Source organism: Poecilia latipinna, unplaced genomic scaffold (genome assembly GCF_001443285.1).
Source record: "Poecilia latipinna isolate Pla-1442-1.1 unplaced genomic scaffold, P_latipinna-1.0 Scaffold523, whole genome shotgun sequence".
Classification (NCBI taxonomy): domain Eukaryota; kingdom Metazoa; phylum Chordata; class Actinopteri; order Cyprinodontiformes; family Poeciliidae; genus Poecilia; species Poecilia latipinna.
Genome location: NW_015113139.1, coordinates 109,606 through 135,630, shown reverse-complemented (window position 1 = coordinate 135,630; position 26,025 = coordinate 109,606). Strand labels below are relative to the sequence as shown.

Below are 26,025 nucleotides of genomic sequence, written 5' to 3'. Positions count from 1 at the left end.
ATAATTACTGGGACAATTTATTATCTAGAAAAATGTATCGTGACAGGCTGAATTTTCCTACAAATTCCACCAAACCTGACTTTGTGGGGATTTTATGTCACGAAACAATAAAATATACTGCATAAAAACAATTCATGTCTTTTTAATGTTTTTTTATTAAAACATTGTCTCTACATGTAATCATTTATATTAGTTATTTTTCCAAAGTTTCTCATAACAAAAAAAAAATTATCTTTTTTCCATGGAAACTACATTTTGTATCGATGACAAAAAGTTTTCTTATTAGATGAATTCATATGGAGATTAAGTGGCACACAGGTCATTTATTTGCTAATGAGTTGACGTGATGTTTTCTTTTGGGGAATTAGAAGGAAGGAGTTCAATAAACACTTTTTCAGTTTTTTATCAGCAAAATCTTTTTCCCTTCACCCGAGCTATAAACTACTTTTTTTGGTCTGTCAGATGAAATTCTAACCTGAAGTTTAAGTTAAATCGTTTTGGAAAAACTCCTGAGTTTTCAAGCTAGACCCAGATAAGAGGGTTTAGAGTAATGAGCTAAATCCAGACTGATCTGCTCCTTTTCTCTATCATTTCAGTCTTGCCGATACTAAAGGTTGGGTTTCTGACAGGCGGCTCTGAGAACCAGCTGTAAGGATTACACCAGCTCCTCTCTGGGAGGAAAGGAAGTTTTTTTCTCTTCTCGGAAACCGCTAGCCATTCACGCTAGCCGCCGCCGCAGCTCGGTGTATTTAAAAATGGGTGAGAAGAGAGAACGGTTCATCGCAGTTTTAAGATTTATCAAGGGGGAACGAGGTTGGCTCGAACCGCTTTACTTAAAACCTGCGTCTTTGTGTTTACCCGGTTCTGTTTGATCTCCCAACAAAAGAAGGCCTCCTGTCGGGAGGTAAACACTTTTTGGCAGCTCCGTTAGAGCTTTGATCAGAGGCCGTCACTGAAGGAGCAGGTGATGGCGAAGCCTCAGCAGCAGCTGTGAGTGCAGACGTCAGGTTGAGCGCTTCCTCAACCCTGTCCGCGATGCCCACACCCACCCAGCCAGCCAGCGACGGCCTGGGAGTGGGCCGCTGATTGATGGGATGAGGATGCAATTAGCCCTGAGCAGGATTAGAAGAGTCTCTTATCATGCTGGGCACCATGTTGCTTTGCTTCTGTGGAGAAGTTTGGATAGTCTGAAGAACATTATGAAAGCATTTTTAGTATTTCTGTGTGCTTTTTCGGTTCTGACGGTCTGTGTTTTTGTTTGTCCGTCCAGATGAAAGAGAAGACGTTCAGAAGAAGACTTTCACAAAATGGGTCAACTTGCAGTTGTGTAAGGTAAGAGACGTGGTTTGTGTTCTGGGTTTCACACCGTGGGCGGGACGGGGAGTCCAAAATCTAAAATGTTTGATCTAACACCCATAGAAATTCTCCAGACAAACCTTAATTTTTTTTTATTAAGGACTGCAACAAATTATTATTTTAGTAATCAGTTATTCTGTCGATTATTGTGATAAATCAGATATTAAAAAAAAAGGAAGCTTATTTTGTTCTGGAATGGCCCAGTCAAAGTCCAGCCCTCAGTCTAATTGAGAATCTATCCAGTTTGAGTTGTTTTACAAAGATACTCAAAGAAAAAAAAATGTGCAGGGCTGAGAAATCCACTAGTTATTGCAGTGAATTTAGAGGCGTCAGAGTACAGGGGCATGGAATAAATGCAGAGCACTCTCTTAAGATTATTTTAAAATATTTTTGAAAACCATGCATCATTTTCTTTCCATTTCATTTTGAGATTTTGATATGAAAATGTTTGAGTACTTGTGTGAGGGTCCGTGCTGCTCAGAGTAACCAGGTAGTTTTCTACCCTTCTGTCTTTATGTTGTTGTATACAAACTAAAACCTCTAATCCTTAATTGGACAAGGCCAATATGGACGCATGCAGTTGGTCCATTTTGTCTGAAGCAGGACTCACACCAAAACACACACCGCATCACTTTTATCACTCTGTACTCTCTTCAGTGACTCTCGGGGCCCCGTTCCATGTTTTTGTTTTCATTCATTTCCTTCCACTTTCAAAGGCAAATAAACAGGAGGGAAGGATTTGTTGTTCTTAATGCCGAAAGCATCTTTTCTGCTGCTTTCATCCTTTCAGCCAAGCTGTTTCCTTTGGTCTCGAAGTGACAAACAATTTGAGCGTTTCCCTTTATGGCGCTCAAAGGTTATTCCCTCCACGTCCGTCTTCTCTTTAGAGTCGTGTCAGTAATGCTGGGCTGCAGCAACACCAATGAGCGGCACGGGGCTGGCTTGTTTTGGAGAGGGGCTATCTACAGAGCTGAGTGATATTGTTTTTTTTTTTTTTTTTTTTTTTTTCAATTAAAAGCGACACGTTCTGATGCTATGATGCAGTTTGGGTATTTATTATCTGAATAATAAGAGTCCTGTCTCTTTAAAGAATCCATGTGATGGCCGCTGAAGAGTCTCATCAGCTAGCTAGGTAGCTAGCTAGCCAGTCATGTCTGCTAACTTTTAAATATTTGATGAGCTCTCTAGAAACCAGGTGGAAATTTACTGAAGATCTTTTTGCTTTGTGTGGCAATTCAGATATTCTTTTGGGTAAAAAAGCAAAAAATAAAAATAAAAAAACATTACTCTTTTTTTTTTTTTTTGTAAACAATGTAAATGGCGGATGTTACCGGAACATTAGAGCTAACCCCAAAACACAGACTGTCATGTACTCCAAGGACAGATTGTAAACAGGAGTTTACTTTTTGCCAGTTTCCTTATGAGACATATTTTGTTGACGTCCACTCTAAAGCAAGTTTAAAGGGAGATTTTCTTTTAAAATATTAGAATATTAAAATATTAAATATCCTGTAAAATCATTTGTGTTCCACTGAAGCACTTTATTGCATTTGTTCAACCTGAATAACTAAAGTAAATGTGGACCTTTTGGCTGTTTGTTGAATTGTTTTCATTTACTCCATAAATACACACTTTTTTGGAAAAAAGTGGAATTCAGAACAATAAACACGGATAATGTGGAAATAATAAAGGAGAACTTTGTCTTCTAGTGTTTATAAAAGATAAATAATAAGATAAATAATATCCTGCAGCACATTCATCTTGTGCTTTTTGTTTTCACAAATGTCTGAAGAATTGTTTGTGTGTGGGGCATACTACCGATGCATTAGTCCGCTTTCTATTTTCAAAGTTGATTACAAACAAGGTTTTTGAGGTGTGCAGTTGCCATGGTTATTGAGATTTATGAGCATGTGTGCACGTTTTGGCTTGTGTGGCTGTCGTCGTGCATTTCAATGTGTAAGCAAGTAATTCATTTGCTATTAGCCTCGTGTTTTTATCCTTTTCCTTTCGTTCCTTTGCTCCATCAGCTTCATTTGTTCTACTTTCTGATTTCATTTACCTCCATGTTTTAGGATTTTTATCTCGTCTCCTTTTCCTTTTTCCTCATTTGCAATTAGATCTGCTCTCTCCGTGTGAAAAGCCCCGTTAGGTCGGATAGATGTCCCGTGGAACAAGAAACTGCAGAAGAGAACAGTGTGAAGATTAATAAAATCCTTGGAGTCTCTCTATTTAATTAATTAGATTTTTCACTCTATCCAAAATGTGATGTGATGTGGGGGGAAAAATAGCAATGTCCTGATAAAAGCTTTATAAGATGATCGGTGTTAAATCTTTACATCTGTGCATACCCGTATGTGCGGAACCAGTTTTTAAAAATCATGGTCATCTTTTTTCTTGAACTGAAGAATCTGAGTTTTCATCCGTTCACACGTCGTTCAAACAGCGGTCAGTAGATAAGACGAGAAAATACGCAATGCTACATTGATGAGAATGAGATATTTTCAATCAAATCTAATTTGAATATATCTGTAATAAATGAAAAGCAATTCGGCCCCAATGACTATTTTGTGTTTCCACAAACAGATTTCTAACCAGCATGATGAAAAGTCATTATCAGCCATTTCTGTCAACATTACTAAATTTTATCCATTATAATGTCTTTTAAAAATGTCTGACTCTCTTGCTGATTTATTCTTATGGGGGTAATATTTTCAAATGTTCTTTAAAGAATATTTCCAAATTCATATATTTTAAATGACTTTTTTTTAGAAGAGAGACATTGCAGAAGTATTTGTTTCTGTTGACCCTGACCTTTCTGAAACTGTTCAGTTAATTCCTAGTTTATCACTCATTTCTAAATCTAAAAACTATGGTATGAATTCCTAAACCAGCGCAGTCAACTCTCCATACGGCTGTAACAAAAATATAGTCGGAATTTTTAAGACCAGTAAACCATAACTTAGAACATTTTAGCGTAAAATCTTAACTTTTAGTAACATTAGGGTTTCTCCCGTTGTATTACAACCCTGGCAGCCCGCCAGGCTTTGCTTTCAATTATCATTGTATTTTAGCCATTTTAGTTCTGAGAAAATGGCTCTAAAATATCCACCTATTCTATATTTACAGTAAAACTGCTCAGCTACTATTGAATTGTTGGTATCATTGATTATTAGTATCAATAATAGATTCAGTAGGAGGCATTATAGGTTTATTTCTTGAATGGGCCTTGTGGTTCCTGTGTTACAGAACACTGTCAATCAACTGAGTCTGAAGAACTGAATTTATTCAATAGACTATCATCAAATTACTTTTTCCATAAGTCAATTTAAAAAGTAGAGCTTCTATTTTATGCAGATGTATTAGACACAGATTGCTTCTATTGGAACCCATAATGATTATGGTTTGCAGCTAATAAAACCCCCAAATTCAGCTTTGCAGAACTGCTTTATAAGACTATCAAAGGTATTGATTCAGAAATGAATGGTCTCTCTGCTTCCACTGGCTTCATTTAAACACTTCGCTTATCCTGAGAATCTGTAATTCTCAGCCCGGTCTGGCTAAAAGCGACAGAAACCAATTAATTTGTCTAACTATTGTTCAAGTTTATAGAACTGCTGGAACCTTCCACAGACCTGGCCTTGTAGTAATGTATAATTACTCTACAGAGACAACTTGATGACTTCATAAAAGCCACTGAAGCTTTTACTACTCGTATGCAGTACAGGAAAAAGTTTCTTATAGTTTTGTTATTGACCTAATAACTCAGATCTTACAACAAATTTAAAGTTAAGTTGAATAATAGCCAAATATTTTCAAATGAGGATTCATTTGTCTAGGGTTGCTTTGCCATTTCCTGACCAAAACAACTCACCATAACTATTGGAATTCTGTTCTCTTGCATATAATCGTAAAAGAGAACATCTCATAACACCTTTAAATGCATCCAAAGAAAGTAGAATAAAAGTTTTAAAATTGCATAGTGTAACTCTAGCCATGCTAGTTTTTCTTGGACGATTCTGTGCCAAACGCAAACTGATCTCAAGTTATTGACACTTTGCTGCTAGCATTGAGCTCGTAGACTTTCTAATCCTGGATTTGTCACAAAGAATGAGTCTCTGGACTGCTCTACCGGGGTTGAGTTAAAGTGACCTACATAGTGTGGACAAAACAAACCCTGTCCAGGCATGAGCAGCACAGTGACAGACAGCTGAGGAACCGGCTCCAGGGCGGCCGGCAGGGCATGTTGAACCCAAACTCTGACGGGCGAGCTTACGTAACGCCAGCTCACCCAATTATGCCTCCATCCAGCAGAGTCTGAGGCCGTCAACATATTCCAGCCTTAAGCGCCATGCCTTCCTGCCGTTTGAACAGCTTTACTTTTGTTCTTCGCCTTTTTATCCTCTCCGAAACGAAGACTGAGGAAAAAGACAAGACGGAGACGGGCAGAAAGGTGAACTGGAAAGGAAGAAAGCGTTGCCCTCATCAATCGAGACTTGTTTAAGTGCGAGTGTTTGAGACAGCAGAGGGGACGAAGTACATAATAGAGGTGGAAATGAAAGGGACAAGAGTACAAATCGGTAGAGAAGTGAAAAAGAGGGTTAATTAGTGTAAAATGATCGGATTTAGACAAAGGATGGAGTGAAGGAAGGCTGACGGGAAGAAGTTAGGGTTAATAAAAAGGGATAGGTTGAGAATATGCTGGCAGCAAGTTTGATTTGTGTTATTTGCTCCTTAATGAGTCATAAAATCATGCACCCAAGGAAAATGAAACGGTTTGTTTTTAGATAAGGCACTCCGTCCGGTTGCTTAGTATTTCCAATTATTATTGCTTTTTCATAAGGAACTGACTGCAGTTTAGCTTCTACAAATATAATATAGATGCACTGATCCACTTTTTTCTCCTTCTGATACCGATATCTGAGGTTTAGCTTTGGCCGATACCGATCCGATACAGAAAAACGGAGCTGAATTGACTTTAAATGATTTCTTAAATAGACATAAATGTCCTGAATTACAAATTCATTTGATAACTGCACCAGTACGGCAGATTTAAATACATTAATAGCTTCACAAGCTACAAATATGTAAAAAAACACAACTTAATTTGTTCAGTCAGTGGAACTGAAACTGACAAGGACAACAGGTTGACTACCGTGGTCAAAATGTACTTTCTTTCAAATGGTTCAGAAAGTAAAATTAGGAATTCTAAATATGTCAAATAAATAATTTTTTTGATACCCGATCTAGAATTTTTTCAATACCTATAGATATCAATATCGAATCGGTGCACCTCTTCTTATTTCCAGGAGTGAATTAGCTAATATGTGATACTTTTCCTGATTTGATCAGAAAATATATATATATATATATATATATATATATATATATATATATATATATATATATATATATATATATATATATATATATATATATATACACATAAACCTCAGAAATACTGTGAAGAATTAGACCTTGCATTGAACTGGTGGGATAAGCTGAAACAAAGATTCCCTCTAGATTCTGGACCCTCAGTGAGCGCCCTCTGTTGGGCTTTTTTTCTTTCTTTCTTCCCAGCTTGTGTATTCCTGTCTTGGTTCCATTGACTTTGTGCCTTTTCCTGTCTTCCATTTCAGTGGACATGTTAGATGTCTCAAAGAATGGCTGCCTCACACAGCTAAATTACATTTGACGCTGTGTTTCTTTCAGCAGAGCATGTCTCTGTTTTAGTGCAGGTTCTTGTACTGTGTGTTTATTTTGTTTTGTTTTGTTTTTTCTTTTATTGTCAGGCACAAACTTTAATCTGTTTTCTTTTTTGTGTACATTTTAGTAACAGAAAATATACAGAACTATTAGGTGGAAGGAAAAGGATACACGGTTTTCGTAATTTGCACTTCCTGAAACTGACATTTTTACCTCCCTTTTCTTTGCAAAACAGCTTAAACGCAGTAATATTGGATGAACACGGGTTGTTGGCCTCTTGGATGATTCTTATTCATGCTCTAACAAAGCTCTGAGGCCACAACAGAACAGCTGGATTTATACTGAGATCAGCTGGATTTACTACACTGAAAAAGAAAACAGGTGATCCAACTTAAATATGTTGTGTGGATAGGTAACAAGGAACCAAATTAAGTTTATGCAATTTAACTTATCAAGTTGTCAAGTTAAACATGTAGTAAATTTGACAAACTTCAGTCAAGGACTTGGACCAACTAACACATTTTATTTCAAGTTGGAGCTCAGTTCTCTTTTGTTTCAGTGTAATTTGACATAAAGGAGGAGGAGTCGTCCCTCGAAGGCGGAGCTAGGTCCACCCGGGTGTTTTGGACAGCTGATTGGTTGCCAAGGGAAATGAAAGGATTTCTCAAACATGCATGATAGAATCAAAACACTCCAGATACATGATTTACATCTAAAAAAAAAAAATTATTTTACTAGTCTAGGATTTTCTTAGTGGGGTTCACACAACATATGCCACACTTTTCAGGTTTGTTTTTGTAAAATGTTGAAATATTAGCATACGTTTCCTTTGAACTAAATCCAGTCGACTCTTGCATCAGCCTCTTTTCATTTATGTAATGAACAGAACTACAGTAAGTCAGTCTGTGCAAGAAGAATGTAGTGAATTAGGATTTATTTATTCCTTATCTTATGATTTCCCTCCTCATTTTCTTGTTCCCCTCACTTCATTGAAATTTTGTTTGTCCAGCTACCTAAAGTGAACTCCAGGAAATTAATATAAAAGTGTAAAATAAAAATAAAAAACAATCTAACAAAAACATTACAGCTAGGAAGAGATTTTATAGCTGTAGGATTGTAAATAAATGTTTGCTACAACTCAGTAGCAGAACCTCTTGTCAAAAAACCAGAACTTCCTTTAGTTTTTTTTTTTGTCATTAAATCCCGTCTCACAGGAGCATACAACGTTCACTTTGCTACCTTTCAGGATTCTCCTGGCTGCCCTGCTGCGGTTCTGCTATGTATTGTGAAGAACAAATCAGCTGGAACAGATTTCTTTTTCCCTCTCCCCCCTCCCTGTGTCTCTTTTCTCTGCTTGCTTTTGTAAATAAGCTGTGTAATCATAACGTGCCCTGCAGCAATACTTTCTGGTGGTAATTTACCAAATCAGACTCTGAATCCTGCATTCATTTTCTTTTCTCTTTTTTTTTTTCACCCTCAGTTTTGCATGCTGTGAATATGTAGCTTAGCTGTTCGGCCAAGCTGTAAAATCAACGCTGAAACTTGTGATTAATCTCCAAAGTCATTCAATCTGCAAATACCTGAGTTCAGGAAGCAACGGTCCGACCTTTGACTCGTGCCATCAGCGATGGCGGAGGACGTGCCGCTCCGTCGACGGACGGGAAATCTATCTGAAGTGAACAGTTAGCATAATTTCAGACTGGGGAAAGTGAATGATTGGCCCTCGTGCTCGTTAAAGTTTACTGCTGCAGCCGCGAGACGAACGACGCTGATGAATCTCATTGGTTCCTGCTTCCTGATGCTGATTGCTGATCTCAACCTGCAGCGCCGCTCACCCCGGTGATTATCTGAGGTCGCATCTTGTTTTATTGAACAGTTGCCGTTGTTGACATTCATTGCACATCAGTTCCCCTCGTCTCATTTCTGATAGCTTGCCTCATTACCTATGCGTTTTACTTCATCAGTGTGAAATATGTCTTGTCTGGAACAGAATGAGAAAGGAAATAATTACAACGCAATTCTGATTGAAATTATATAAGCAGGAGAGAAATACGCGTGGAAGGTTCAGCTTTAAAATCAAACGTGTCATGCTAAGGCTTTAACTGTGTTAAACAAAAGCAGAGCTACAACATATTCTATACCCAATAAGTAGAAATAACTGAGTTGTTCCTTTGAAACATTTGGAGCCAGCAATAGAGACGAGGTCCTATAATTTAATAGGGACAACAAAAAAAAATTGTATTCTGTTAAAGCTAAGCACACAACGGTCACTATTTCGTGAAATATGCTGAAGATAAGAGAGAAGGTAAAAAAGCTTCATCTTGAGTATTTTGTCCTTTCCAGTCATTTCAAGCAGGGATACAGTGTTCCCATTATTCTCCCCCCACTGTCAGATGTTTCCTTGTAAAAGGTGAAAATTGTGGAAATAATTTGGCAGAAAGAATAAGCAGAGGCGCATATTCTGTTCAAGCTTGAAATAATAAAACATTTTTGGATTTTATGACAGGAACAGGATGCAGACGAATAATAATGGGTCTGACGTGTAGCATAAAGATATTTAGGATCTGTTTTTTGTTTTTAATTATTCAGTTTACAGCAGCAGAAACCTTAGGCAACCATCTGTGTGGTCTAGACCTGACAATCCCCCTGGCAGCAGAAGTAAAGAGGATAGAATTGATGTCACAGGCTTTATGGTTAACCAGACAGATTGGGTGCTATAACATTTTTCAGCATGGAGCTGGAGGATCCAGCAGGCTTTATGTAAACACACAGATCGATCCTCAAGCCATGTTCATGGCCTTGATGCCAACTGCAGCCTAATGAACAATACGGCATGAGGAAGAAAGGAATAAAGAAACGTTTCCAGTCACTCCACAAACCTGCCTGATTAGAATTTACAAGGCAGCACTGAAAATATTTTTACAAATGAATGTTTCATCAACTTCCTTTTAAGTTTCAAAGACTTAAAAGCATATTTTTTTGGTTTGAAACGCTGTAGCTTTTACGCCTTCTAGAGTTAGCTTTCTGCTGTCTTTAGCTTAGCTGTTTGTTTATAGAGAAGTCGCACCATACAACTAATTAAACCCAGTATTATGTATTTAAAATAAAGCCAAGAATTAATGATGGGATTATTCTTTCACAGCTTTTGTTAGCAGTTCGCACAGTTAGCTTTGCTAATGTTCACTTCTTATGTTTGACTTTACGATCACAGCTGGAGTTTTCTATTTCCTTCACAGTCAAACTTGTCTGTTTGGAGTTTACAATGTCACACCAAAAGATAGCACCAGAACTAGCTTTCTGCTACCTTTAGCTTAGCTGTTTTTTTACTTGAGAGACTGTGAGGTCGTATCTTACGGCTCATTAAAACTGTAGTTTCCTATTTGATTCAAATGTCGCTAACAGCTTATGATGGGCATATTCAATGTTTTCATAGGTTTTGTTAGCAGTTAGCACAGCTAGCAATGCTAGAGGTAACAGCAGCCTCTTAGTTCACGTTTTATCAGATTTTCGACTGTGCTACTCGGATTGTCAAGAAACTTCTGTCATTTTCTATTTCCTTTACGTTTAACAAGTATCTAGACATTTAAAAATAAAAGTCTTTCTCTGAGTATTTATCATAGTGTAAACTTGCCTTATAAGGGAATCTAGAAAGATTTTTTCCCATTTCTGCACTAAGGTCAAAAACAAAAGACTCCACCCTAAGCTTTAGAAGCATCGCTCTTTTTCTTGAAGCCTTTCGAGTAATCTGGCTATAAATCAAAAAAATTAAAATAAAAAATCACGAGAAAAACAATGTAGACTGGAAAGCAAAGTCATTTAAGGGACAAGAGCTGTCATCAGAAATCTTTCAAAGGACATAGAGAAATGAATAAATCAGAAGCAGCTGGGTGTGTTTTTATTGGAGCTGTTTGGAATATTGCTGGATTATTAAGATGCGTTTCTCATCCATCATGTCTGTTTTACACAAGGGTTGAGTAAGTTGAACTCATTTTGAAAACTACAGAGGAATCCTTATGAATAAACAATATTCTGGAAGTGAAACTTCTGACTAGTGTACATATATATGTACAGAGTATCTAAAAAAAACTCAGTGCACTCATCATATTATCATTGTCCCATGAAAAAAATTTGATTTAATATATTTACAAACATGTGAAGTAGTCGGTGTACAGCTTGTAAAGTTGTTACTCAACACAAATGACTGGCAACAAAGTAGGAAGTGAAAATTTGTCAATGCATTTGCGTGGCAATAATTTTAATGATTAATCGATTGTGAAATTAGTTGACTATTCTTTCAATGATCAATTCATCATGATTAACCCTTCATCAAATTTCCTGATGCTTCGTTACAATGAAACTTCATGTTCTTTTTTCTCCACTATCCCCCTTTAATCTAATAAATTAATGTGTCATAAAAGTCTAAATTGGACCAAAACATACATTTCCTTCTGACGTTTAAGTCAGATTTTTGGTAACATTTTTAGTTCCTCACAGCAAAGGAGTGTTAATGTTTTGATGAATCCGTTCCCAGTAAACAGTGAGTAGACAGTACCATCGACGTTTTTCCATGTTGTAAGAAATACACTGAAATCTTTTCCTGATTATTAATTCAGCTCTTAACCTTGTGGAAACGCTTAATTTATTCCTTTATATTAAATTGATTCAGCTGATGAATGGAGTGGAAGTTGTGATACGGATTAGATTCATGTTAATCTGTAAAACTGGCTGAAATACGAACGCTAATATCAGGAACATTTGCTACATATATCAATAAAATTTTGTTGCAGTTTACTTCATATAAAATGGACAAAAAGCAATACATAATTTAGAAAAATGTTGGACATAAGTAGCTCAGCGATCACTGTATTCTCATTTTTCCATTGTTTTTATTCATATTCAGTAACAAGACGAGAACGGCAAAGTTTTCAAAGTTTCTCTCTCTTCATAATTCAAGTATGAATTGCGTTTGCTCTTGTACTAAATAGATTTTTATCGCTCGCAAGTCATCGGAATTCAGTCTCTAAAATGCCAGTCTTCCAGGAGTCAGTCAATAGTTTAGACAAACAACGACTGTCCCCCTGTGACCAACAGAAAGGCTCCATTATCTGCGTCTGTTACAAACCTCCATCCTCTGTTTGCTGCCATCACAGTGAAACCCACTGACTTGTGGGAGGGAGGGTGTTGTTCATTCTTTATTTGTCCTCTGATGACATTGCACATGTAGCATCTCATTTGTTTTTCTCTTTGTAATTTAGAGTTCGGTTATCCATGATGTTCTGCTGGAAAATTCAATTACAGAAGCAGGTTTTTTGTTTTTTTCCCCCCTTCTTTATATCACTGCTTTCCATTTATTTTTTTCTTTTGCTTGCCACAAGGTTTTATCTGACGTGGAGGACGGACGGCATACTAACGATACCGACCTTTCGGTTGAAGTGATGCACAGTTCGTGTTTTGTAAAAATGCTGGTTATTATTTACTTTTTTTTTAGATTTACAGTTTTCATATTTTCTCTTAAGTACTTTTTTTGTTTTAGCTAATATTTACTCAGACATCTGATGAAAATGTGTCTCCAACTTAATGAACAGCTGAATATGCAGATTCACAAATAAAAGAGCGAAAAGCCCATAAAGATTTGTCAGTGTTTTCTCAATGTTATATTGAATTTGATATGTTCAACATTCATTTAAATGCTAATATCTTATTACTCAGGCATTCTTCAAAGTCAGATGAAAGTGTTGTGGTCGGATGAGACAATAGTGACCTTAATGTCACCATGACAATGACATCGTCATGGTGAAATATGATGGTGGCAACAAGATTTAAGTTTTTTAAGTTTGATACCAATTATTTTGACATCAGTCGATATGTACTGCCAAGTTTTAGTCAACATTACTTTTTCATTTAAATGATAAAAATGACAGATTACACAAGTCTCAATTTAGCCAAAAATAATTAGCATATTTTGATGTAGTTCTGCCTCTTTTGTTTGATTTGTATATTAAACAGTTAATTTTTTTTTCCTATGCAAAATTAAATGGGCCAAAACATTGGCTGCCTGGGGTGTACATCGACCTCTAGTGGCGGCATCGTGTGTGTCATGAAGTGTCCTGAAGAAGCATGAAAAAAGGAAAAAAAAAAAAAAAAAACATGTTGGAGGCTACAACATGTCACACACACCCAGATATACACTGGATATAAATGCACTCCACACTATTCAGATCTTCAGTTGCAGAAAGTTTAAAAACCCACAAATGTTGTCGTTCAGCACAGAAAAAATGAGAAGCCGAATTGACTTAGTGCCATATTTTTCTTAAATGCAGACATAAATGCACTGAATTGCACTGACTGAACAAGTTTAATTTGCTCAGTCAGTGCAACAACCAATGTAAAATAAAGGATGAAAAACCTCAAATTGATGAAGACAGATTGACTACTTTGGTCAAACAGGTAAAAAATAAACCATTTCTTTCCAACCATTTCTCAAAGTGCAATTAGGAATTCTAAATATAATGTGAAATAAATAATAAAAGTTAATAACCAGCCCCATTGTGACTGGAATGAACCACTACAAAACAGGAAGGACGGGGGCTTTTTAATGAATATACTCAGGATGGCGCAAATTGACCAATTAGATACTGTTCTTAATTACTCCTCTGGTGCTCAAACAGCCAGTAAATCTCCTGTGGTGCCTGAGTACCTCCAGACATAAGATTTTGACATTTCTAACAGCATAGTAAAAAAATAAAAACAGAAAAGATGTCACATGAGGTTTGGATTTGCTCTGGAAATTTTGTGGCTGGCAGCCGAACTCAGGCTGCTGCTGAGTGTGGGTGATGATTGTCAGAAAACCACACACAGCAGCTATACTTAAGAGGTTATATACAGTAGCGGCGGTAATCAGATGTAGGGTGTCTGAGCCTGCGGGAGCGGCCGAACGTGCAGTAGAAATAAAAACAAAGTATTTATTCCAAGTACACCTTAACCTTTTTCACTCTGTAATCCGTCTGTTCCCTGTTTAATGGCAGATATGCTTTACAAGTTAAGTCCCCCCAAAATAAAACACTTGAGATTTCTTGCTAAGGATTTTTCTGACATTGAAGATGTGGGTTGAATATATGTGCATGCTTGTCTGTTTTCTGTCATTATGACAATGAAAAACCTGACGGATGTCAAGATCAGAGGATCTCCAGTTAGGATAGAGATTGAATTACCATTCAAAGCAGTTTTTGATACGGATGAAAGGGCTCACTGCGGTGGGTGATGACAATCAGGGGGGGCGGTACGCGCGCTCAGAAATAAAGAAAAAAGTTTCCTATTGCATTTCCAGTTCAAAACGTGAAATACCTTGACTGGTCATTCAACTTGAGATTCATAAAACCTTCGTTTATCGATGGAAACCTCATGTGTAATTAGCTTTGAGTTTCAGATTGAGACGTTCATGAAAACTGCAACAGACGAGTCAAACCTGGATTTAGTTGTTCTACAGCAATCAAAGATTTTTCGATTTTAAACCTTTTATTATACTCATGAAAACAACAAAATAGGCATTGGATGGTATACAATAACCTCCATTGCTTTGGGAATCATAAGTTTTATATCTTCCTGTTCTGTCGACAGTCAGGTTGGTCAAAAACCCTCTGTTGCAAAGCAATTGAAGGATATGCCAAAAAGAAATAAATCTAAACTTTTGTATTTTGCAATATATTGGCTGTGGCAAGAAAAAAAAAAGTTAACTGTTTCAGAGGGAAAGATGAGATATGAACCAACTCTCACATTTGTATGTGACCAACACTGCAGTTTAATTTGGGCTATGAATGCCCCTGAACAAATCAACCAAGAAACAAAAATGTAAACATGCTAGGAATGCAGATGGCTAACGGCTGGTAGCGGTTAGCCGGTATTGATACTGAAGCTGGTAGCCGCCAGTTAAAATTCAAAATACGTAATACCTGCTCAGATTCATCTTTTTGCTGATTTTTCTTCGGATTGCACCTCCAAAACTTTCACCTGTTTCTGAGTGTTTCTAAGAGCTTGGAAGCTTCCTAGTTGCAATGCTACTTAGCACGTCCTGGGTTTGCAAAGCAGCCAACCCAGGAGCGCCATTCTTTTTTTCTTGCCGCTGATTGGTTTCACCCCAGATATGGAAGACCATGGGCGCTCGCTTTTGCAGCCAAATTAGTTTGCACTACGTGTATTGCGGGTTATATGGAGCTTTAACTATTAAAATAAGCAGTTTTATAGAGAATCTAAGGTATTTGCAGGTTGTAGCTTTTCACAGACGGGAGCTGTGTCCCTCTCAGTATTGTGGGGATGGGGGTCTATTGTACTTTAATGGGTGAAACGTAAAATTCATATTCATATGCTGAAAACGGCTGTATCATAACGTTTGAAGAGTGCCATAAAGTTTACATAATTCAACAGCAAATACGAGTTTATATTTCAGGTAAAATCCAAACGAAAACACATTCTGCTGGGGATAGAGTTAAGTCGAGGATTGTTTCATTCTCCCCCTGCTTCACCATTGTACAGTTTTATTGATGCTTGAGTTATAAGTGCTCTCAGGTTTCGAAACTGTTAGATCCCCCAGGACTTGTAGTTAGAGGAGCTTTCATTTTGCACTTGGGACACTTGATAATCTGTTTTCATCCTCAGGGAGCAAAATTACAGGGAGGCTGTCACTTAAAGGACAAAAGACATTCTTTATAGTTCTCCATGTGCAGAATGGGGAATGGATTTTTAGTCACTCACCGACAGAATATTAATCACCCAGAAGAAATGGTGCTGGGGTATTTTGGAGGGCGGCTGGTATCCATCTACAGAGGTCAACAGGTGGTAGGCTGGTGTGATGATATCACCAAAAAAATCTAATAGATCTGTTCTATAAGTAACACCTAGAGAGAGAGAGAGAGAGAGAGAGAGAGAGCTCTGTTTTTCTGTGTTCTTTATACATTTTTTTTTTTTTTTGGTGATTGGCAGCACTAAGACCCTCCTCCTGGTTCTGATTGGTTGTTTCTGTCCGCTGTGTATTTCTGCAGATGACGGTACAATTGTGAATAATTTTCACAATTATCTGTCTCATGCTATCAGGGCTAAGTGAAGGTTTCAACAAATATGTAAAAAAAAAATAAAAATTATGAAAGTTACATACTACAGTGAACAATACCTTTTCACTCCAGATTAAGCCTTGTTTGAAAATCTACTTTTACGCCTTGGCCTTCAACACGATGTGAGACATTAACTTTTATTTCTATACTTTAAGTGTAATTTGCTTTCTTTGTGTATTGATCTGTTTTTTTGTTTTTTTTTTTTGTTGTTGCTCTTCAGCACTGTTCAGCCTCAGTTAAAATGTTAAAGTGGTTTATAAGTAATGTTAACTGTTGCCTTGTCACATCTTAGAAAAAACAAGATCAATCAAAAAAATAATGAAAAGAATATGAATCACACTGAGGTTTTCATCTAATAGTTTAAGTTAAAGTTGCGCACACACAAAAAAAACGGATCCAGATCTTTCCGATCTCTTGGGGCTTTGTTGCTTTTAGGTTCTGAACATTTATTATTTGCTGCTTTTCAACGTAGTTACAATATTACTTGCAATACATTTAGCAAACATATTAAATATTTTAAAACATCCACATTTTATCTACCGAATCAGTTGTTCAGGTCCTCTGATTTCGTTCTAAGAGGGGAACTCGGAGTGTATTCAGCCTGCAGCGTGTTCTGGTGTGAATCAACTCCTAGTTTGTAAGGCCAGACTTGTCAGCGCAGATAAAGAACAACCCCCCGGGTATAAAATTGTTATCTTCACATTTAACACCAGGCTGTGTTGTTATTACTCGAGAAATGTGTCCCTGTTCAGACCAGCGTGTTGTTTTCTGCCACTTTGGAGGCTGAACCTCTGGCCTTTTCTGTGAAACTAGCAAATTCCCCACAGCATCTCTACAGGAGTCATTCCAGCCTTTGTTTTTCCTCATTTGTCAGCCAATAGTTCTGGTTCTGATTTACCACTACGAAAGAAATGACTTGTTTCCGGCTGGGAACATGTGAATGTTAAAGAATGGTGCTCATGTTTTGCTGTTCTTGTTGAGTTTTAGTGCATTCTGTTAAAGGTTAGCTCTGTCTCTGTGTTTCAGACAGGAAAGCCGCCTGTGGAGGATCTGTTCTCAGATCTGTGTGATGGACGACGCCTGCTGGAGCTGCTGGAGGGCCTTCTAGGACACGAGCTAGTAAGGACACACACACACACGCACACACACACGCACACACACACACACACTCCCACTCTTTCTTTTACCACAATAAATGGAATAGAGCAGCACATCCGGGCACCCTGTCTACCCTCAGCACTCACATAGCTCTTAGGCTAAAAGCAGACTTTTGCTAAAGGCCAAATTTTGAGACATTTTCTAATTAAAAAAAAAAAAAAGCTAAAAAATGTATCATTTTCCATCTGCAAGTACTGTTATGTTAGGTGGTTTCCACTGCATGCTGTCTGTCGAAACGAAGGTTGTTAGTTATAGAGAACGCAAAACTACTGGATTGTTTCTTAAAACTTTGTTTTATTTAGTTGGAGTTCTTTCTGTTTTTCTTTTTTGTCGCGTTTAAATGCTTTAGATCCTCAAATATGGGTTTCCTTTATTCAGGAGGAAAAGTTATCCAAACCTCTGACTCTGTGAGGAAAAAGACAAATCCTGTATGAACTGTAATCATCTACATCTTTTGGAAAGTTTAGTCTTATTCTCCATATTAATGCCTAACCACTTCCAAATTTGTAGACACAAGAAATTTCCAAAACATAACCTGTGTGACTGCATGAAGTAGACAAGATCTGTAAAAGCAACACATCATTCCCCGATCTGACGAGTTTTAAAAAAGCAACATCACTGATTTGAAATTCTAGAAATGTAGGGGAAAAAAACCCATAAACATTGGTGAAAGGAGTGACAGGTCTACCAAAATGACTCCATGAATACATCGATCACTCATCCAGACATTTCAGTAAAGAACCCAGATCATCAAAACCTCTTCAAGTTTCACTTCCCCTAGATAAATTGAGTGTTCATGATTCAACAAGAAGGGGCAAAAATGGTTTTCATGAGAGTCCAACAGCCAAAACAGCTGCTGACCAAAAACAACATAAAAGCTCTTTTCAGGTTTCTCAAAAAATTCCACGATGATCCCCAAGACTGTTGTGGAAATTCCATGTTCTGACGGAAGAAATCTGGAGCTTGTTTTTGGAACTTGTTCGCCGTGTTTCGTCTGGCCTGAAACTGATACAGCAAGTAAATATACCATCATACAAACTCCCACACATGGCAGTGGCATACTTTGAAAACTATTGAAAACTCAAACTTAGTCCCACATATATGAAGTGGTTCAAATTGGATTTTTGTGGAATGAACAGATTGGAAAAAATTGGTTTTGGGTTGCGTTTGCCGTACTTTTTTCACGTGGAGCCGGGTTGGTTTGGATGGTTCTTTTACCGTGAAAAGATAAAATATTAGTGGTTTGTGGTCAGAGTTGGAAAGAATGACATTAAGGTAAGCACTCAAGTGGTCCAGCACCACTTCCTGTACTTTAACTTCTGTAAAAAAATGCAGATTGATTTACAATTGATCCGATTTTGTTTTGGTATCCACACACACACGCAAACATGCCACTCATTTATTATAATTTGGCTTTTTGTACTGCTTATGAATGCTCTGAGCAAGGTCATTAATATCCTCTGCCTGCTTCCTGTGTGTGTGCGTATTTGTGTGTGTGTGTGTGTAGGTGAGACTGGAGAAAGGGACTAGCCGTGTTCACTCACTTAACAATGTCAACCGTGCTCTGCAGATCCTGCAGAAGAACAATGTGAGTATACACACACACACACTACAACACACTGAATCACAGTTTGGGTGTGTACAGACAGACACTAAAGTAATTTGACAGAAAACCCTAAAAAACCCATAAACCCGACAACAGAAGACACACTGAGCGTACAGTCAAAAAATGTTGTGTACATATCTTGTTTTAATGTAATATTTGTGGAGGTTCTAAAATTTATAGTGTGTGATGTTTTACCAAAAGCAGGAAGCAAACTATAGAGCAGGGCATTCTGGGTAAATGCGGTCTTTTACCAAAGACAAAAAGAGAAATCCTACAATCGTTAATGTCTGACACCATTCCATTTTTGTTTACATTTCATAAAGAAGGAAGTCACACTTTTCTTCTGAGGTTTCTGTGTGGTTTGAACATTGGACGTTTCCCTATAAGTCCCTATTCGATGATAAGAACATACAGTTCCTCAGGCGTTTCTCAGAAAAGTCCCGAGGAAAAGGCAATATTGACAAAGACAAAATGTGGGTTCTTTTATTATTTTTTAAAGAAACTTTAAAAAAAAATGATGTGTAGGTCTTTAAACCATCAAAACAACACTTTAGACACTGACGAGAAACTTAAAAGTTCAAATGTCACATCCTGAATTACAAACTTGCTACCATATGTTAGCAAAAGTCCTAGCTTTTCCTCATTGAGCAACACGTTTCGATGTTTCTTATTGGTTGTTTGAATTTTCCAAAGATATCGAAAGAGTAACTGAAACATTTGGGGCCAAAATAGTAATGAAAGTGTTTTAAAGGGGCAGTAATATGTAAAATTGACTTTTTTGAACTTTACATCATGTTAAATGATCCATGCATGTTTGAGAAATCCTTTAAATTCCCATGGCAACCATTCATCAACTTCTCAAAGAAACGTGGGCAAAAATGTTGTTTAAGGGTTAATAGAGGAGACATGTTGTGATGACTTCCTGGAGATGGAGTTTCAGAAAGAAAAGGAGCTTCTTAAAGAGACAGAGACCCAATTTTAACATGCTAAACTTCAAAGTCAGATTTCTTTTAAGTCATAAATTATCTTTATGGAGCATTTTTATTACAACTGAAGCTAACAGTCATTTGATTGTGCTATAAAATGATACTATGTGGCTGGAAACACATAATACTGCCCCTTTAATGCGTATGTCCTCCACTCTTGATGATAACTTTTAAGTGTTTTTGATATAACTTGACTCCACCAACCCCTTGTAAACAGAGTCAGAGAAAAACAAGAAGGAGAGAAGGTAAGGAAAGCAGTTTGGCTGTTGGGAAAACAAAGCAATCACGAGATTTTTGTGTCTGCTGCCTCTCTACAGGTTGATTTGGTGAATATTGGAGCGGCAGACATCGTTGATGGGAATCACAAACTGATTCTCGGGCTCATCTGGAGCATTATTCTCCACTGGCAGGTGTGTTTCCGTGTGTGTGTGTGTAAGTTACAGTGAACATTTGTTTCAGCGTGCCACGTTTCAAAGGCGGTTATAAAGAAGAATACAAAGAACTTTCCAATTTTCACCCAAACAGGCAGTTTTCGTGTATGAAACATAAACTCACTCCCTTGAATTGCTCACATTTGTTTCACATTATGCTAAGCAAATGCTACACGTCCCTTTTTGGAGCATGTTAGGATCACTTTGTCTTTCATATTTGAACCGAGTGCGTTAGATGTCGTACCTGTCAGTTGGTAGTCATGCTGCAAGAAACGCAAAGACGTCAGAGCGCTGCAAGGAGAAAAAGTTAAATATGAAACATTTTTTTCTTAGTGACAGCAAATGCATACTGATTCCATAAGGCAAACTTCACCATATGGTTTCTCACTACATCCTTTCTAAGTGTGCAAGTCGTCACCTTACATGGCTGGGTGAACTATAGCTGGAGTAGAGATTTTAAATTCATCTTCACCATTGTTTTAGTGCAGTACAATGCCTTTCATTATATTTATAGTCTTGATGAAGTTTTTCAGATTATGTCAAGTTGTGACTACAGACCTGAATGGATTTTAAGAGCCAGACCAAAAAAATGGTACCAAATATTTGTAAAATTTAGTTTTATTTATTTATTTTGGAAAGACAGTTTTAGGGAGTCCAGTTTTAAGTTTTTGTTAATTATTCCTCCTTTTGAGTCCTTCAGTACGTAAAACATGGAGGACCAAATTATATTGTCGTGTTAGAATGGCCCAGTCAAATCTAAACCCAAAACCAATTAGGAATGTTTGGCAAAACTGGAATCTAAGCTTGAATGATATTGCAAATAATCTATTTTTGCATTAATTGTAATTGATGTTAACAAACAAATTCACACCACACTTTTCCAGATTTTCTATGTTTATTTTTCTTGTAAAAACCTTGAAACCAATGACCTTTTTTTTTTTTTTTTTTTACTTTTTGCTAGCTAGTTTATCACATGAACATGTCTATAATTTGAAAAAAAAAATCGGAAAAAGTTAAAGGCCATGTAACTATTGTTTGTGCCACAAGAAAAAACAAAACATAAAGTTTGAACTTGTCATGTTTATGAATGTGGAGGAAGATAAAATCAAACTGGTTTCCATTAAGGTCGAGAAAGTTTCAGAATTAGAAATTCTTGCCATCTTGATGGTTGAAAACTTTTCCAAATCATAAATCCCTTGAATCTGTTCAAACATTGATCTCTGTCTTGTTGAACAGTACAATACTGTGAATTCTTTTGAACAGCGAAGCGAGACTGTTTGCATCTTTTTCCTAAATTTTCCATAAATAGACACATCTGTAAAATACAGCTGTCTGCCATTTAAATACTTCTCTCTGTTGACTTGAGATGTCTGTGAACCATAAAGCGACTTAGATGCGTCTGATAAGAAGCATAAAGTGTTAGAACTTAGGTGGTTTTGTAGTGTTATTTTAAGAATTTCTCCCTTTAGTATTCCTTTAACATGATCTCATGTCAGATAACTGACAGAAATTGTCAGATTTGGAGCATTTTGATGGAGGGGTTCCCAGCGAAGTCGGTCTTCTATTCTCTTGAGACCTCATCCATTTGTCACCCTCTGCTGTATTGCTGTGCACTTACTTTTTTATACATATGCAATTTCTTGTAATTTGGGTTCTTTTTCCTCTACTGTTCCATTGCCTGAAGCATTGACTTGGCGGTTGATCGCCAGGGGACATCGTCTTGGATCTTTCCTGTCTCATCATGGATAATGGATCTGATGCTCATGAATTCTTTGCCTTGCTCCTTATGCTTGATGTATGCTTGATACCCCTGAATCATCAGCTGCCTCCGCCTTCTCTTTTGGCCTGCCTATGATACCACTGGGTTATCTGATGAACTGCAGGGCACACGCGTTGGTGGCATGAACTTCATTCTCAGCATTTAGCCGACTCTTCGGGAACCCAACTTTATAGTTGATAACATCGTTGTAGTCTCTTTATGAAACGCTGTTCCAAAGATATATTTAAAACGGTTCTGAACATCAAATGTCTTGCTTTTTGCTTGATCATTTCTGTTAACTCTGATTATCGTGCGTCCCTTTGATTTCACTGGACTGCTTTTGTCGCATCACAATGAGACTTTGATACTACTGCTTTGTTTCCCATTGCCTCAGATCTGTTAGGTGATGTCTCCATCAATTTTAGTGTTGTTCTTAAGCATTAAGAGCAGTTTTAACAATAAAAATAAAACCATCTGGAGGCAGATGTTCTGGTCACCAAGAAACAAATAGTGCAAATCACCCTGATGTGTTGTCATTATGCTATGTGGGGAGGCTTTTCTTCGGCAAACACAAGGAACCTCATCCCTTAATTGGAAGATTCTACCTCATAAACGTCTGGAAACTACTGAGATAAATAGCAAAAAGAAGTGACCCTACGACTGAGCCTTGAGGAACACCAGTCTTTATCGCTAAAGCCTCAGAGTTATTAGTTATGTTCACAGCTAAACATCCCTGTTGATCTGCAATTGCTATAATTTGGTCAGCCACTTCCAGACATGATACAGAAACTATTTATAGTGCAGCCTCTGTTGGAGGTCTCGTATTATGACTCTGGTTGTTGTTTCAGGGGAAGCAAGTTGTCAGATTTACTTGGAATGGAGCTGGTGCTGCGCGACACACATATTGACACTTTTCTCTTCCCGTATTGATGAGTGTTAGCCTTGAGTGGGCCTGTTCTTCCGTCCCATTTATGGCTGGGTAAACAAAGTTTAGTCAATAACATGTTGTTTATCTTCTCCTTCGCTCATGTCCCTTCTTCAATTCCTTATATCTACGGCTCTTACTCAAGCGTCCAACATAGAGTTTACTGTCATTTAGCATTGGATATGTTCTAATAAACATGTTGGAGATGATATTGTCTCTAAATCTGGATCATGTATAGTGACGTTCAGTGGAGGTTTCAGAGGTTTTTTCAATGTGTTTTTTTCAGCGACATATTTGCGCCTGGCCTGTTAGTTTCTGTTTGTAAGTGCCGATTTCTTGGTGTCACTGTGTCAGTGTGGCTATCTTTTAATTTGCATCCAGCTGCCTTGTCAAAGCTCTCCTCTAATTATAGCAGAAATATATGCAGCGACCCACTTCCAAATGAGTCCCTTTCTCCTCGACCAGCCACGTACCTCCCTGTGTGTCTGTGTGTAATATAAACAATGAATCCTTTTACCAACAATTTACTACAAGATACATTTTTTCATAATGGTTTTTATGGTGCATCATACATTAATATATTTCGTCACGCTCACTTTGTTTTACTCGTTCACAGTACATTTCTGCTGACTGGTATTACTCAAACACCTGAGTCGTAATGTATAAGTTTGGAAATGATTGTTATAAAACAGATGGCCTTTTTTCATGTTGGCAGATTTGCACAGATCTGTCTTACATAATCTGTTCTGTTTAGAAGAGTAGAAGCAGCAACACATTCTTGTTGTGATGTATTTTAAGTCAAAATACTGTATAATTATTTGGCTTAAAAAAAGGCTATTATAGTAAATCTGAGTCAAAGTCTGCGTCTTCTGGACGTTTTGTTAGTGACCATTAAATGCAAAAATGGTGGTTATCGAAAAGACCAATACTTTGTCATATTTTTAATTGTAAGAAGATTTTCAATTTGTTTGTAACTTTTGCCTTAACAAAACATTCCATCAGCATTAATTACATGTGTTGACCAGCATTCTTGAAATCCAGTTCGAGGGTCGCCTGAAATCAATCCACGGACTGCAAATGGCCTGCAACCCTCAGTTTGGAAACCCAGAATTTAAAGCACAGCCTATGTTATGTTTTGGTTCTTTGGATAAATAATTCTGTTTTACTGCCTCGTCTTGAGAGATTCACAGTGACCTACTTTAGTTTTGAACTGCTGCTTTTCTAGCTTCCTGTAGCAACTAACTGTGCTACAATGCTAATTCTAAAGTACATTCATATTGGACAAAGTGGAGATTCAGTGTTGGGTTCTTTATCTTAGTAGTTCTATAACTACTGAATTATTTTTCAAATTCTATTGATGTTGGCAGGAAAACCTGGTCTTAATCTTTTACTTTTAGTGTGAAATTGTTTGGCTAGTTAAAACTTTACATGTGTTTTTTTTTTTTTTATCTAATTTTTTTTTTGTTGTAATAACTTTTTTCCCATGTTCCCCTTCACACCAGTTTATAAACACTGGTCACTTCAGTAACCCACGGCGATAGTAGTGGCAGCATTTTTAAGTTATTTTTTTCGTAGAATTTTATTCAGATTATTTTTTGTAAGGTTGTGTGGACAATTATTCCCTCTGGTTTTGGATGCTGTTAAGCCAGAAGGATTTTTGCTCTCATTTGAGATTTCAAACAGCCAGTGTGATGTGTAACCGTGGCAACAAGATGTTGGTTTTAACTCTGAGCAGCTGATTACCATTTCAAAAGCTCAAACAACACCTGAACTATGACCTAAAGAATCCAAGAGGAGTTGAAAAGACGGCTTCACGGACACAGAGCAGGACAGCAGATCGTAATGATTAAATCCCTGATTCTGTCTCTCTACCTGGAAACCGGAGAGAGATTCCAAGAGCAGCAAAAGCAAAAGAGGTGGATTAGCTGATGGTGTCATTCAGCAACAGTGTCTTCAGTCAGAGGCCTCTTCAGATTCGTTGCGAGACTGACTGCCACAACTCAACTTGGATGACATGATTTACAACAATGTTTAATTTCCCTTTGAAAGAAAATAGTTTTAAATTGAACCAAAAGCAACAATTATTGATTTGCTACACCCTCCACACTTCACTTTTATGAAATTGTTAAATATTAACAGTACAGTTGTACCTGGCATTCAGACCTCTAACTTTTCCATATTCTGTTTTATTATAGCTTAATTGTATTCACAGTAATAAATCTTAAAAGTGTGGTGTGCATCTGTATTCAACCCCATGAGCTTGTTAAACCATTTTGTCACTCCAAATACAGCTGCAGGTCTTTGAATTATGTTGGATTTTTTTTTTTTTTTGTACATTGCTTGCAAAATTCAAGTAATTAAAAGGTTTCGTTGAGCAAAAGCTAAATAAAAACAATCTCTTCCATTTTTGCTTACAGAAAATGTTTACAATTTTATTCATGTCAGCAAACAATCCGCAGATCATAACGCACGAAGACAGGAACGTTAACGTGGAAGTGAAAGAGATTAGCACTGGTGCTACAAATCCTCTCTCTTTGGGTTTGTGGATTTCAGCTGGAAGAAATGTCGAGATTGCATTTTTTTAATTTTTTTTTTCAAAGCTATTATCCATCCGGGCAGGTAAAGAGAAAAGCACGATTCTTTGTTTTCCACACAAGTTCAAAGAAAGTGCTCCAAAACTGTCACTCACACCTGCCAGAAATCCTCCCTGTGGGGATAAAAACGTATGTAAACACGGCCCGCTGTGTGGATTTCTGCCTATAGAAGTGTCCTTTAGCTTTGCGCTTTACCTGAGCCTCACTCTGTGGCGGAGATACGGTTGTGGGAATATGCAAAATGTCCCACAGACGAGCCGCAACCAACTGGCTCGGACACATTTTTCAAACGAGGAACTGTTTTAAAACTCAGTCTGAGGAGAGAAACTCGGCTGGGCGGAGAGGGTTTCACCCCTCCCCCCCGCCCAGAGGGTGGGCTGGGGTTTTTTTCACCCGCCCCCTC

The 26,025-nt window shown here is 37.4% G+C and overlaps 1 protein-coding gene across 3 annotated transcripts in view; it reads left to right on the top strand.

Moving 5' to 3' along the window:
• LOC106952535 (dystrophin) overlaps positions 1–26,025 on the top strand; it is a 180,454-nt gene that overhangs the window by 71,485 nt on the left and 82,944 nt on the right. For all 3 annotated transcript variants that reach the window (XM_015040701.1, XM_015040700.1, XM_015040703.1), the window contains exons 2-5: positions 1,271–1,332; positions 17,190–17,282; positions 18,829–18,909; positions 20,231–20,323. In XM_015040701.1, the coding sequence (XP_014896187.1) occupies positions 1,271–1,332; positions 17,190–17,282; positions 18,829–18,909; positions 20,231–20,323 (329 nt within the window). The remainder of the gene's footprint in view (positions 1–1,270; positions 1,333–17,189; positions 17,283–18,828; positions 18,910–20,230; positions 20,324–26,025) is intronic.